Source organism: Chiloscyllium plagiosum, chromosome 33 (genome assembly GCF_004010195.1).
Source record: "Chiloscyllium plagiosum isolate BGI_BamShark_2017 chromosome 33, ASM401019v2, whole genome shotgun sequence".
Classification (NCBI taxonomy): Eukaryota; Metazoa; Chordata; class Chondrichthyes; order Orectolobiformes; family Hemiscylliidae; genus Chiloscyllium; species Chiloscyllium plagiosum.
The window spans coordinates 18,594,004-18,608,664 of record NC_057742.1 but is presented as its reverse complement, the minus strand read 5'-3'; the positions used below and the strand labels follow the sequence as shown (position 1 = coordinate 18,608,664).

General features: G+C 40.5%; 1 protein-coding gene across 7 annotated transcripts in view; it reads left to right on the top strand.

Moving 5' to 3' along the window:
• The window catches only part of mpp2b (membrane palmitoylated protein 2b), a 536,989-nt gene that overhangs the window by 452,118 nt on the left and 70,210 nt on the right, over positions 1–14,661 (top strand). For all 7 annotated transcript variants that reach the window (XM_043675077.1, XM_043675076.1, XM_043675075.1 and 4 more), the window contains one exon: positions 11,329–11,481. In XM_043675077.1, the coding sequence (XP_043531012.1) occupies positions 11,329–11,481 (153 nt within the window). The remainder of the gene's footprint in view (positions 1–11,328; positions 11,482–14,661) is intronic.

The window sequence follows — 14,661 nt, the reverse complement described above, 5'->3', positions numbered from 1 at the left end:
CCTGTAGCACAGCATTTCAACTCCTCCTCCCACTCCACCGAGGATATGCAGGTCATTGGACTCATCCACCGCCAAACCACAACAATGCGACGGTCGGAGGAGGAGCGTCTTATCTTCCGACTGGGAGCCCTCCAACCGCAGGGGATGAACTTGGACTTCACCAGTTTCTTCCTCCCCCCTCCCCCCACCTTGTCTCCGCCGGATCCTTCCAGCCCGGCACCGCCTTCCTGCCCTGCAGTCTTCTTCTTGCCCTCTCCGCCTCCACCCTACTCCGACCTATCACCTTCACCTTTACCTCTTTCCACCTATCACATTTCCAACGCCCCTCCTCCATGTCCCTCCTCCCTACCTTTTATCTTCTCCTGCTGAACACTCTCTGCTCATTCCTGAAGAAGGGCCTGTGCCCGAAACGTCGAATCTCCTGTTCCCTGGATGCTGCTTGACCTGCTGTGCTGTTCCAGCAATAAAGTTTCAACTTATCCCCATAACCCTTGATTCCACTATCCTTAAGAGCTCTATCCAACTCTTTCTTGAAAGTATTCAGAGATTTGGCCTCCACTGCCCTCTGGGGCAGAGCATTCCATACACCCACCACTCTCTGGGTGAAGAAGTTTCTCCTCAACTCCATTCTAAGTGGCCTACCCCTTATTTTTAAACTGTGTCCTCTGGTTCGGGATTCACCCATCAGCTGAAACATGCTTCCTGCCTCCAGAGTGTCCAATCCTTTAATAATCTCATACATCTCAATCAGATCCCCTCTCAGCCTTCTAAACTCAAGCGTATACAAGCCCAGTCACTCCAATCTTTCAGCGTAAGTTAGTCCCGCCATTCCGGGAATTGACTGAGGGACCTAATAAGGGCCCTTGAGTGAAATTGTTTTCCCATGTACAGACATTTTGGGTGAGATGTTGATGTAGCTACAATATCACTGAACTAATAACCTAGGTTAATGTTCTGGGGACATGGGCTCAAATCCAATAAAAATTTGGAATAAAAATCAAGTCTAATTATTGACCGTGTAAACACTGTTGATTGTCGCAAAAACCTACCTGGTTCACCTAATGTGCTTCAGGGAAGGAAATCTGTCAGCTCACACCAACAGATACATTTTATCTAGAGTCTAAAAGCCATTGCTTTAAAGTCAAGGGGAATAGAATGGATCTGTGAATCTACAGCCTCCCAATCACTGCCCTCTTTCTCAGGACTTAGATCTGGGCCTCCACAAACTAAGCAAAGGGCTTAAGATTAATTACAAACCATAGTCAAGCTAACTGCAATAGTGTTGGCACCTTACCCAACTAATGAGTTCTGAGGTCCAGTCCAGTGTCTGCTAGTTCAAACATTCATTGCTAGTCACTGACCAATTTCTACACCAGGAATCTGAAGGGATATTGTTGGAGTCTGTTTTACCTTTTTTTAGATAGGGAGCATAACATAAAATTCTTGTGCTTTAACTTGCAGTTTTCCTACCTGAAGCATCTCCTGGTTATTTTTAGTATATTTATTTTCAAGATTTTCTTGCAATTTTTAAGAAGTTTGACATCTTTAATGAAAATGGCCCCTGGTGGATTTGGCAAAGTTCCTAATCGCACTGAAAATTGCTTTTCCAATGTCCTGGAGCTAAACAACACTTTGAACATAAGGACATTGAACACTGAGATGACTAGGAGATGGAACAAGAATTGCTATTGATTTTGATGGTGCATTTTGCTGAATTATGCTTCCTCCTATTCGGATGTCAAATCTTGTGATTTAACTTTGAAACGTACTTTTGTTTTGTTTAAAAATTATTAATTCTCAGCCATGGTGCAATAGTACCACTCTCATCACTCAGTGAAAAGTTTCTGAATTCAAGCATTATGCCAGGACTTAAGTAGGAATTAGAAATTTGCTAAGAATAAACATATGTTAAAATGGCAGGTTATTGCTGTAAGTTTTGTTTCACAGGAAACAACATCACGTTTCAGAAACAAAAGTCTGCCTGTCCTTCTTGTAGCCCCAGTCTTGTGCCATCTTCATACATTCATTGTAAAATCAGTTGCAATCATTATGTGTTGTGCATCATCCAACTGCGCCTCAGTTGACCCTCTTCTGCCCTTCAGTTTTACAAAATCATAAAACCAGTTACAGGAGGAAGACGACAGAAAGATAAGGAAAGATAATGGAAAGGTCAGATTGCTCAGGAACACAAGCAACATGTAAATGCTGGAGAAGCTCACAGCTGAGGGATAATACTAGGGCAGATGTTTACCTACTGGTTTACATAAAGACTGAGATTTCCTTTCATGCAAGGTGTCTAAACATTGGTGGGAAATTAAAGACCCATCAATAATCTATCCAAAGCCATCAGAGAGAAATGGAGAGAATGAAGAGACTTTAGGGCCTTAGTGCAGTTAGTGCTGGAGAGAAACCCCTAAGCGTAGACCCATGCAAATACTATTGGGTAGTTTGAGAAATTGTGAAGATGTGCGGCACTAAGTGTTTAAGAGCAAGAAGAAGTTAGAAAGAGCTGTTTACACATGCTAGTCTTGCTGTTGACTTGGATTGATAATACAGTCCTTATTGTAGTTAATTTTTTATTTTTACTGATCTGATGGAGAGAACTCCACAGAGGTTGGTATCCTGTCACCAAATCAACTTTTATTTGCACATGCACGGTACTTGACACTGCTCTGGCTTCCTCAGAGCCAGCTCTCAGAGTGGACAGAACCTCGAACACTCCTGTTTACATCTGTCAGACAAGGCTCCCTGATTGGAGCTGTTTATCTGATCTAATGAAGGAGCTCATAATCTATGGGGTCCACCTGGCTGACCTCAATACAATCATTACACTGATATGCTTTATTTTACTCTGATTAAACTCAATATCTCGACCATATAGGTTTTAAACTCCCACTTCACCTTGACAGCCTAGAAATCAGATTGTGCCCAAAACCAGACCTATTCGTGATTCAGGAAGGATGTAACATTCATACTGCCTGCTATTTACAATAATTTAAGTGGGCAGGCAGCTCTACTACATTATACATTAGCTGCATGTTTCATTGCAGCAGCTAGACATCAGTGACTTGGAAGTTATTTGTGACGAATTTTCAGAGGGAGCAGTTCAAGTGTGGAAGCCTATGACCTTCATCGTCAGATTCCCTGAAAAATGATGAATTGCAATGCCGCAAACTATCTCACTTTAATTAACAGTAAATGTACTTCATAAATAGCAAGTTTTCATGTGGCATGTGATTACTGTTGTGCTGAAGCTGAAGTATCAACACTGTGATGTGAAATCTTCACCGAAGTGTGCAGGATGGTAAGGTCAGTTACTCTCAAAATGGTTTGTCGTGATCCCTGGTGTTTGCGAGGAATTTTGCAGAACCTCATCATCTTTTTGGCTTACCTACAAGTGATCGCCACATTCAGAGAGGAGGATTAAGGAGCTTTCACAATAGAAGAAATGTAAGGCCGAATAATCTTCCTCATTCTGTAGTTCAGTTTCAGACTAGAATCGAAGCTCTACTAAGCAGAATTGTTTGGAATTTTAAAAAGGAGGATCCATTTTATCACTTTGACTCCCTGCAGTACTGGTTGTGATAAAATCTGATCTTTTTCACCATTGGAAGTAAAAACTATTTCAAGTTATATTTTGCTTCAGAAAGCAATTTTAATTTCAGTATAGTTCATCGGTAGAGTGTGTGTAGATTTCATAATGACTGCTTCAAGGCAGTTGTTTTTGATATGGGAAAGATGTAAATTATATGCATACCACTGGGAATGTGACAAGAGACTTGGAAAGTCTGTATTATATCAGTTAATTTGCAGTTTGCAACTGTGGTAAATTAAAACAGCACACGCTGAAATATCAGCTGAATATTTTTAGCCTGCGGAAAGGAGATATAGTAATTCTAGGTCTTTTGCCCAGTGCTAAGGGTGTTTCTGTTTAACGTCACCTGCACACTTCACACATTAAAGCTAATGTCTGTTTCAGTATGATGGATTCGTCATCCTGTGTGTTTGCAGCCAAAGGAACACTCCAGATGTGCAACACCATTCAGAATAAATTACCTTATTGGTCAGTGACCCTAACACTGCTCTTAACCACTTCAGTCAAAAGCACACTAGGCCTCTCCACAGGATTTACTGCAGCAGTTCATCAAAGAGAAGACTTCTTAATCCAACGATCACTGGAAGCACAGTATTCTGCCAGGCCTGAGGGTGGTAATTAGGCAGAATCATCACCAAACCAAACCCTTCCTGATCTTGTCCTAATTAGATTTTGGGTCAAAGGTTTGCGGCTTTGCTTATCTGTCACACTGCCAAATGAGACAAAAAACTGCAGATGCTGAAACTGCAGTCCTGAAGAAGGGTTACACCGGAAACATTGACTTCTCCATCTCTTGGCTTGCTATGTTCTTCAGCCTCCTGCTTGTCTACACTGCCAACTGAGGTCTTTAAGGAGAATGAATAATTACTTAAAGGCTTCATTTCACCCAAGCTGCAATTATTACTGCTCCAGGCAGGAGGAAAAGAGTTAGCTACCCACCTGGTTATCCACTGTAAGGCTGTCAGCATCGGGGTGGCCCCCAATTGGCAGTATCCTGGGTACAGTTAAAGGATTGGAATTCTGGCAGAGGAGCTGTCCCTGGCAGCCACCACCCTGCCCTTGTTTTCACTCACTCTGACCAATTATCCCATCACCATGACTCCATGAGATCCTCCCGAACAATGGTTTCCTTTCCTTCGGGAAATCCTTTGTCCTGAAAGGTTGTGATGGTGTTTGTTTGGTTGGGATGTTGTCCCAGCATCAGCCATTGCCTCCAAAATGTTCTGGTTCATGACGGGCAGCTAATGGTGACCCAACCCTCCTCACTCGGGGCTGTGATGCCAGTTGAAAGCCCATCAGTAGTCAATCAGTTACTTGATAACTAGGCAGTTCGACTGGCTTTCTCATGTCCGTAGGCCATATTTCTCACTTGGAAACTCGAATGCTTTTGGAATTGCCCATAAACAGGAAGGTCCCAGACTGTATCAGTGAGAAGGACAAGAGCAGCAAGATTATTGAAGCGCCATCTGCTGGATGATTGATATAGATCTACACAACTATCCCCGTGATGTCACTGGGTGAAAGTGTTGGAATTGAGAGTGTGGTGCTGGAAAAGCACAGCAGATCAGGCAGCAGTCAATGAGAAAACCCCAAAGGAGACTTCCACATCCACCAAAGTTTTATGTGCACTTCTACACATGTCATTTACTGTATCCGTTGCTCCCAATGTGGTCTCCTCTATATTGGGAAGACAAGATGCCTGCTTGCGGAGAGCTAAGGAGAACATCTCCCGCACCAACCAAGCCCACTGCCCCGTGGCCAACATTTCAACTCCCCCTCCCACTCTGCTGAGGACATGCAGGTCCTGGGCCTCCTCTATCGCCACTACCTTATCACCTGACATCTAGAGGAAGAACGTCTCATCTTCCGCCCCAGGACCTTCCAACCCTATTGCAGCAATGTGAATTTCACCAGTCTCCTCTTTTCCCCTCCCCCACCTTATCCCAGATCGAACCTTCCTACTTGGCACTGCCTTCATGACCTGTCTGACCTGTCCATCTTCCTTTCCACCTATCCGCTCCATCCTCCCCTCTGACCTATCACCATTACCCCCACTTCCATCCACCTATCACACTCTCAGCTACCTTCCCCCCCCAGCCCCACCTTCCTCCCATTTATCTCACCACCCCCTCGGCCTACAACCGCATTCCTGGTGAAGGGCTTTTGCTCAAAGCGTCGATTCTCCTACTCTTCGAATGCTGCCTGATCTGCTGTGCTTTTCCAGCACCATACTCTTGACTCTAATCTCCAGCATCTGTAGTCCTCACTTTCTCCTAGAAAGTATTGGAATTCATGACTTAGTATTCTCGTTGGAGTACAGTTCATGTGAGAACTGCAGGAGTGCAGGAAGATCCATTGTAATGTTCTGAGGGGAGCTGTCGTGCACAATAAATTTTGTCAGCCACAATGCAAGAACAATTTTTAAAACATTAAGTTAATTTTGAGCTTATAGGATGACGTTAGGGAAATCATTGGTGCAGAAAGATTACTATGCAAGTTGGATTAATGAAACTTGACAAAATTTTCCTCTGTAACTCTTTATTTAAGTAACCTTGTTTAGGACCATGTCTTTCACAGGGCTGCAGATTGGGAACAGAATATGCCCAGTATCGACTTGATGCTGGAACTGAATAAGGTGGGAGTTCAAACTCATGCCCTTGGCATTTTGGGACTGAATACTGGAATGTCAATGCATCGTGCCAGGCAATGGAATATTTTCATAAACGTTTGGCCTGAAGTAATTCACTGTGTTAATTTTAATTGTGCAAAGTTACTCTGGCAAAAAGTGTGCATTTGAAAATTAAGCCTTTGTCGTCACATTAGATTGAATAACTGAATAAATACAAAACAATTTTAATTATTTTTTTGTCTAGAACATTAACCACTTTGAATCAGTTATTACTGAACTTAAATGAATAAGAAATGCACTTTCACTGGCATTTGCCTTCAGTGAGCCTGAGACATTGAAGAAGGTGACAACACCTCCTCCTCAACTATCCTCAACACCAGTGTCCCACAAGGCTATGTACTCAACCCCTTATTATACTCCTTATATACTCACAAACTGTGTGACCAAATGCAGCTCTAGCTCCATTTGTAAATTTGCTGATGACACTACCACAGTAAACTGAATTTTAAACAACAACGAGACAGAGCACAGGAAAGAGAGAGAAATCTTAATGGCGTGGGGTAAAGACAACAATCTCTCCCTCAAGGTTGGCAAAACGAAAGAACGGGTCAACTTCAGGAGCAGGACTTGCCCTTGCCTGGAATAATGCTGCTGAGGTGGAGGTGGTCGAGAGCTTCAAGTTCTTAGGAGTAAATATCAGCAACAATCTGTCCTGGTCCATTCAATGTATAGTCAGGAAAACACAGTCAGGAATGCCTCTACTTCCAAATGTTTATGAAAATATTCGGTTGCCTGACATGATACATAGACATTGCAAAATTCAGTCCCAAAGTGCCAAGGAAGTCCAGTCCACAATGACTCTTACCAAGTTTTACAGATGCACCATAAAAAACATTCTATCCAGATGCATCAGAGCAACTGCTCTGTCCATGACTGCAAGAAATTACAGAGTTGTAAACACAGCCCAGTCAATCATGAAAACCAATTATCGTTCCACTGACATTGCCTACACTTCCCACTGCCTCAGGAAAGCAGCCAACATAATCAAAGACCCCTCCCATCAGTTGTACTCTCTTCCACCCTCTTCCATGGGCAGAAGATACAAAACACATACCAACAGATTTAAGAACAGCTTCTTCCCCGCTGTTATCAGACTAATTAATGGATCCTTCATATATTAAAGTTGATCTTTCTCTGCATCTTCTCTGTGGCTGTAACACTACATTCTGCATTGTATTTTACTGCCCTGATGTACTTATTTAAGGAATTATTTATCAGGTTAGCATGCAAAATGATACTTTTCATTGTATCACACTATATGTGACAATAATAAGTCAAACCAAATCAAATCATTTATGGGTGGAACGGTGGTTAGCATTGCTCCAGCACAGTGCCTCGTTCGATTCCAGTCTTGGGTGACTATCTGTGTGGAGTATGTATGTTCTTCCTGTGTCTACTTGGGTTTCCTGCCACAGTCCATTGATGTGTAGGTTAGGTGGACTGGTCATGCTAAATTGGGCCATGGTGTCCAGGGATGGGCAGGCTGGGGAAAATTGGTCATGGGAAATGTGAGGTTACAAGAATAGAGTAGGTGAGGTGGGTCTGGTTGGGATGCTCTTTGGTGGGTCAATGTCAATCCAATGGGCTGAATGGCCTCTTTCTGCAGTGTAGAGATTCTATGATTCAAAGAACTCTTGGTAAAACAGAGGATTATAATTTAATAAATGAAATCTTCCCTGAATGACATGGGCTGTGGCAAGACATTTGGAAAATTCAGGTGAGATATAGAGCAAGGGCCATTGCTATATGAAGACCTAAGCCTTGAATGTCAAGACAAGATTGTCACTCGTGAGTAGCAAGAGGCCTATTAAAGGGAAATTATCAATTAGTATCACCTACAATAGTACCTAATCTCAAATGAAAATGCAGGCTCCCACTTGCCAGATTGAAGCTGAACACTGAGAATTAGAGTCATACAGCACTGTCCTTGACGACCAAGTATCCAAAACTAAACCAATCCCACTTGGCTGTGTCTGGCTCAAGTCCCACTAAACCGTTCCTATTCTTTCACCTGTCCAAATTCATTTGAATATTGTAACTGTACCTGCATCTATTAGTTCCTCTGGCAATTCATTCCACATACAAACCATTCTCTGTGTGCCGATATGGATATCAGAGTGAGCACCTGGTGACTTCAATTCACTGCTTACTCCTTGAGACATCCACAAACAGTTTACCAAGCTATATCAATGTCACACCTAGGACAAGTGTCAGCAGCCTCTGGGAAAAGCACACTGCATGTGCATTACTCTAATGGCCATGTCTCCAGTCCTTAGTCAAGTCCAAATGGCCATCTCAGTCAGGGGTCATGTTCAGTCCGTCAAGGGCTTTTGCAGTATTAGTCTAGGAGTGTGGACATGGTCAGTCGTGTGCTTGGGACAGACACAGTCAGGATCATATCCCTGTGGCGAGGTGAGGAGCTAAATGACAGGCAGCCCACCTCCCATCTTGCTCTTTCTGCACTGTCATGCACTGTTTTCTCCTAGAACGAGACAAGGAAGGGACTGAGTGAGATGAAAGTGACTGGTACAGCTGTTTGTGCTGGTTCAGGTCAAGGGAAAAGTGGTGAGGTGTCCTGAGTGAGTGAGTAGGCAGCGTAAATGAGTTAGTGGTTTGGGAAATTGATGGATTCGAACAAGTGAGAGAAGATGTTGCATGTGACAGTGAGAGTGATAGAACATGAACCTTGGCAGGAGGTGTGTGTAGCAGCAGAGATAGAGTGAATGTAAGGGAGCAGAGTGACAACCTTGAACCAGATTGACATGGTATGGTGTCATGGCTACCTCAGTCAATCCTGGCAAAAGTGGATGGTTCTCCTCTGCACCACCCTTTCTAGAGTGCTGTTCATAAATTTCCTCCTATGTGCCATGTCTGGGACTAATGTTATAAACTGTGCAAGGTAAGCTCTGAATTGCTAGCACTTAACAAGGTACATAATGACCTTTTAAAGATGGCAACAGCACCAGGAATCCTGGGATATTGTACCAGCAGTAAGTATGTCAGGTTGTGGTGAGTGGGAGAATCATGTTGGCATCAGACAAAAAGGGCACCATGGGGCATGATACTTAATAAGGCAAGTTTGGGACAATTGCACGAGTTAACCTGCAAGGCCCTCATGAAGGGAAACCTTCAATTCAACACAATGTCTTTGTGTCATCCTTCTCTGTCCATTATTTACATGGAGGTGTTAAACTTTATAAAAAGTGAATTAAGTCTGTATGTAAAGAGCAAAAGAATGTTTTATGAATGCAGTCATCCTTAAGACAGTTAATATCGCAAAATCAATTTTAATTTACTACATTGAAATGAACCTTTGCAAAATCCATTTATATTAACTTCGGATTCTTTGTTGGTTCTGCTGCTGAGTTTGAGCTTGAACCCTGTGTTGTTGGTGAACAGATGAGCAGTATCCTTCACCACATTAAACAACAGATTAATCACTGCTCAACATCAGAAAGTTGACAAAAACCATGGCCAACTGCTGACCATTTTCCAGCTGACCAGGGCATTTGAAATTGACACAGTTACTTCAATGATAATTTAGAAAAAAACCATAATAAAATAAAAGTTTTAAATTAATTTGGGGATTAGCAAAGCTCCGGGAGATTCTACTGGCAAATTAATGTCACTGATGGTTACTTTCTATTTTGAAGAACTGATAAGCATCATAATGTGACATGGGTATGTGTGTGTCTACTGATTTCAATTTTAATGGGAAATACCTGAGGGAGTTAAGCCCATGGAGACATATTGGCTTATTTGAGAAAAATAAAATGCATTTATTCTTGTACAGAGGATACTTTGAACTTCATTGCGGTTGTTATTCTTTCTGTGGCAAATACTTTAATGTTATTCATTTTTTATCAACAGCCTCCATGTGTGCACAAATTTTAGTCCATTCATTGAATAATGGATCAAAAACTGTCTTTTTTCCCCAATTTTTGCAAGTTTGAATACCAAAGCCGAGGACCACAATTAATATTTGGCTATCTCCAACCAAACCTTGGAATTCAAGGTGTCAGGTACTTTCCCTTGTTTGGGTTGGAGAGTTTTGACAATGTTACATGATATCTCTGGAAGTCTTGTGCTGCGCTGATCCAAATTCACAAGAGGGAAACTGTAAGGTGCACAACTTGAATTTTCCTTGACCCGATATGTATATTATAAAAAATTACACCTCTCATTACTGGTGACACTGTAGTATCTTAGGCTGGCAACTTCCTATGCTATAAACTCCCAAGCATCAATGAATTGTTTCCCAAATTTCCTGATGCAATATGATAAGATCAAAGTATAGGTTTTATAAGAATATAAAATAGAAACTAAAACTTTTGAATAAGAACAGAATTAATGTTGTGTGTTCTGATCCAATTGTCCATGTCTTTTATCTATAATTTTTCTGAATGTTACTCTGTCTTCACTTCACAGGAGAAATTGTATTTCTATATTTCTGCAGCTCAGATCATTATGTATTTTCAGCTGAAGGATGTTAATAGGTCAAGCAACACCCGTGGAGAAATGGATGAAGCAACATTTACACTCAACAAAGCACTCACCCATCACTTTAAGCTATTCATCAATTGCATTCTGGTGTTGAATAAACAATATATGGACACAATCATTTTTAATAAATTAATTTATTCCAGAACACAAACAGAAGATTGTAAAATCGCAAGACAGAAACAAAACCATTCAAGCTCCTCGATACAAAAGTAGTTGTGTAACTAGCTGTTCCTATATGATTCCAGGGTTCTGGTTCCACTACCCCTTCTAGGAAGCCTTTTATAGATACTAACCACTTTTAAAGTGATGATGAATTTTCTTCTATCTAAAATTCAGATTTAATTCATTTGAACCTGTGCCCCTTTATCTGACGGTCATGGTGTGTGCATTGGTCACACCTCTCCGAAGAGGGGAATTATGTGGTTGCATAAATCATTCACAATATATAAAGCTGAAATATTGATGTTTAGTCATTCCCTTATTACTGATAGGGAACTCATTCTGCGTCTGTTTTTAATAAATCATTATTTTTATCACATAGGCCCATGAAAAGTTGGAAGACACAAAGCTGGAGGCTGTACGTGATAATAACCTGGAGTTAGTGAAGGAGATCATTGATGATATCAACCCAATTGCAAAGGAAAACGATTCTGCAGCTGAACTCACTCAGATTCTCCAGGAACCACACTTTCAGGTAAAGGACAACCTAACTATTATCTGATGTCCTTTGTTTATGACAGTTGCTGCGATGCATTTCATTCTCATTCCAATTATAATTTCAAAAAGATTACATTATAGCTGTCTCAGACTGAATTGTACAGTATTACTGGGTTAACCATGATGAGGAAACATTTTTAAAACAAAAATACGAACCTCACCTATTACAATGGTCAAGCATTCGAAACATGACAAGAATCTGATGGGTCAATCAATTGAACATCTCTAAACAATCATTTAGTCTTTCACAATTAGTCCGAATCAGTTTTGACCAGAAACTTACAAACTCTGAAACTTGTTAAATAATGCCCTGTCATCAGCTCACCTAAAACTCATCACTTTATTGCCACTTATGGGTTATGTTTTATTGTTCCAATCTGAGGTTTCTTGGTGTTGTTGTTTTATCATCTTTGGCATGTTATTCCTTTAAGAGATTAATGTGGAATGAGCCAAGTACCCAAATGTTGTCACATGATCATAGGCTACCTGCAATGTAGCACTCAAGGCATAGGTTGTGTTTGGAGATTACTGTATTAATTAATTAATTTAATCAATAAACGCTGTAATCTCCAAATGCAGCCTGTGCCTTGAGTAAATAAACCCACCAGATATCTTCAAGAAAACAGAATCCACAATAACTTGTTTGTGTTACTTTTATATAACACCAGAATATCATTACAGGAAAGAGATTTTTTTTCTGTCACCCCCTCCCTTTTTGTGAATCATGATCATTTACAAGTCATCAGTATTGTGGATAAGGCTCACCTTATTCTGAATTTGACTATTGCTGATCCAGATATCCAGGATGTGGACTGGCATCTATTATAATGTATTGGTTCTCTCAACCTTCCCCAATGCAATGCTAATTTACTTATTGCCTGAAGTTTTACCTTCAACTCCAATCCTATACATAGTGCCATAAAATTTTTAAAAAGCCTAGAACAACTTTAGGTTTTTTTAAAAAATAGAAACATTACAGAAATATAATTCCTGGAGAAGGATAGATTTGGAAGGAAACAAAATCTAGGCTATTTGTCTGACTTCTGTGTCCATGCAGTTCTTTGTTGATCTGGAGGCTAAACTATAGTAAAGTCCTCTTACTATAAATGTTCTGCTAAGTACAATGATGAAATTTGCCCAATAAATGGCACAGCGGTCTCTTCATAATCAATTTATCAAATAGCATGCTGAGGTAATGATAAAATTCCAAACAATTTAAGCTTCTATTGGTGCTAATTTCGAAACAGCTACTCAAAACAAGACCTTTTATTTGATTTTTAATTACATGAGTGTAATGTTCCCTCAAACAATTTCCTACAGCTATCCGACATAACATACTCTCATTCAATTAAATAGTTAATTTGATAGATTTGATGCTGCTAAACCATGAATGGATTAATTACAAACTATTGGCACAGGTTTCAAAATAAGCAAACTATTTTATAGCTTGGTCAGACCTTCAACTAATTTGTCCACCCTTAATAGAACCAGAGATTTACTGCTGTTCAGGTACATTTAGAAGCAGCCTGGAGGGTTTTTATGGCAGTGTGATAGTGTCCCTATCACCGAGCCAGGTAGCTGTGTTCAATTCCCACCTGCTGCAGAAGTGTGTAATAACATCACTGAGCAGGTTGATTTAAAATATCTTGAAAGGGCCTGGTCCAAATCCCACCTGCTCCAGAGCTGTGTAATAACACATCTGTGCAGGTTAATTTATTTAAAAAATCTAAAAACAGCCTTTGCATTGAGACTCCTGACAAAACATGTGATACACAGTATGCAAATCACAGAAGAAGCAGTAAGCGTGAAAAATTGCATGAAATTCCATCATTTGTTCTAGCCATTGAGCCATTAATTATAGGTCCTTATCAATGTTCAGTGAACTATGAGTTCATGCTTTATATGGCTAGTTGATCACTGTGCTAAATGTAAAACCTCAGCCCCTGCCTTTTGTGCAACAGTAAAGCCAATTTAATTTTCATGAATGCCAATTTCCCTTCTGATAGTTTTAGATTTTTTTCCCCTGAGTTTCTAATTGGAAACCTGGTTGCAAATGGTTGCAAATGAAATACAGAATGGCATTCCTTTCAGAGACTGGACAAATACATCTCTCCAGTTCATGGGCCTAAAATATTTGTGCCATTGCAGAGGCTTTTTCTTCTCCTGGAGGGTGGCTGGACTGCCCCAGGCATCTGTCTCTGAGGTAATCTATTACACCCCTCCATGTAGCAAATGTGTTAAAAGCTGTTAAGCTAATAGTACCATGCATCCTCAGTGGTATCACCTGAGGGAAGAATATTCTAAGAACCCTGCTGGACCATGACTCTATAAGTAAGTAGTTAATATATGTTTGTTAGTGTGCATTGGTATAGTTCCATCCCTCATCTGTTAAAAACATCCAGAACACACTCATGATATTTATATACCCAGCAAGGGAATCTTTTTCTGGATTCAGTGAGTCCGTTGTCCCTGGGAAAAAACTTTAATGTTGTTCCTCGAAAAGTTCAAGGAGATAAAGCCAAACATGGTTAGTTCTGTGTTTCCAAATTTTTTTGTGATTGGCTTACTCTCGTTTTGACAAGCTATGAACAATGTTGTTATTGTGAATTAGCACCTACAAAAAGGCACCATTTGTCTGAAGATTAGGATTAGCAAGGGCAAAACTTAAAAAAAACCTAGATCTCTGAGTGAATCATTCATGCCACTCCCAAATCAGCAAAGGGCCCCCTTCCAGATGGCTATTAGTAGGTCCAAATGGTAAAGGCACAATCCAAAAAAAATACAACTCGTGCCATGGATAATAAATTTGCTAAAAGTGTCACTGGGTGGCAAGAGAGTGATCCCAATCAACAAATAGAATGGCTTAATTCGCCCACAGAAATACTGAGCTGGTTAATAAGTGTTGAATTTGATTGGTGTCAAGATAGAAGATATATTTGGTTCCATGGGCTAGTACCATTACATCAAAAAAAAATTGTCCAAATGCTTGAATAAAGGATGATGTTTAGAGTGTTACAATTATATAAAACTTTCAATGTTTCTCTTATTCTACAAATGCTCAGAATTATTGTGTTTGATCAAATAGGGAATTAAACAGCAGAATTGTAAAGGTAGATTCCTTTGTGGGAAAAAAAATATTTGTCTAATGTAGCATTTA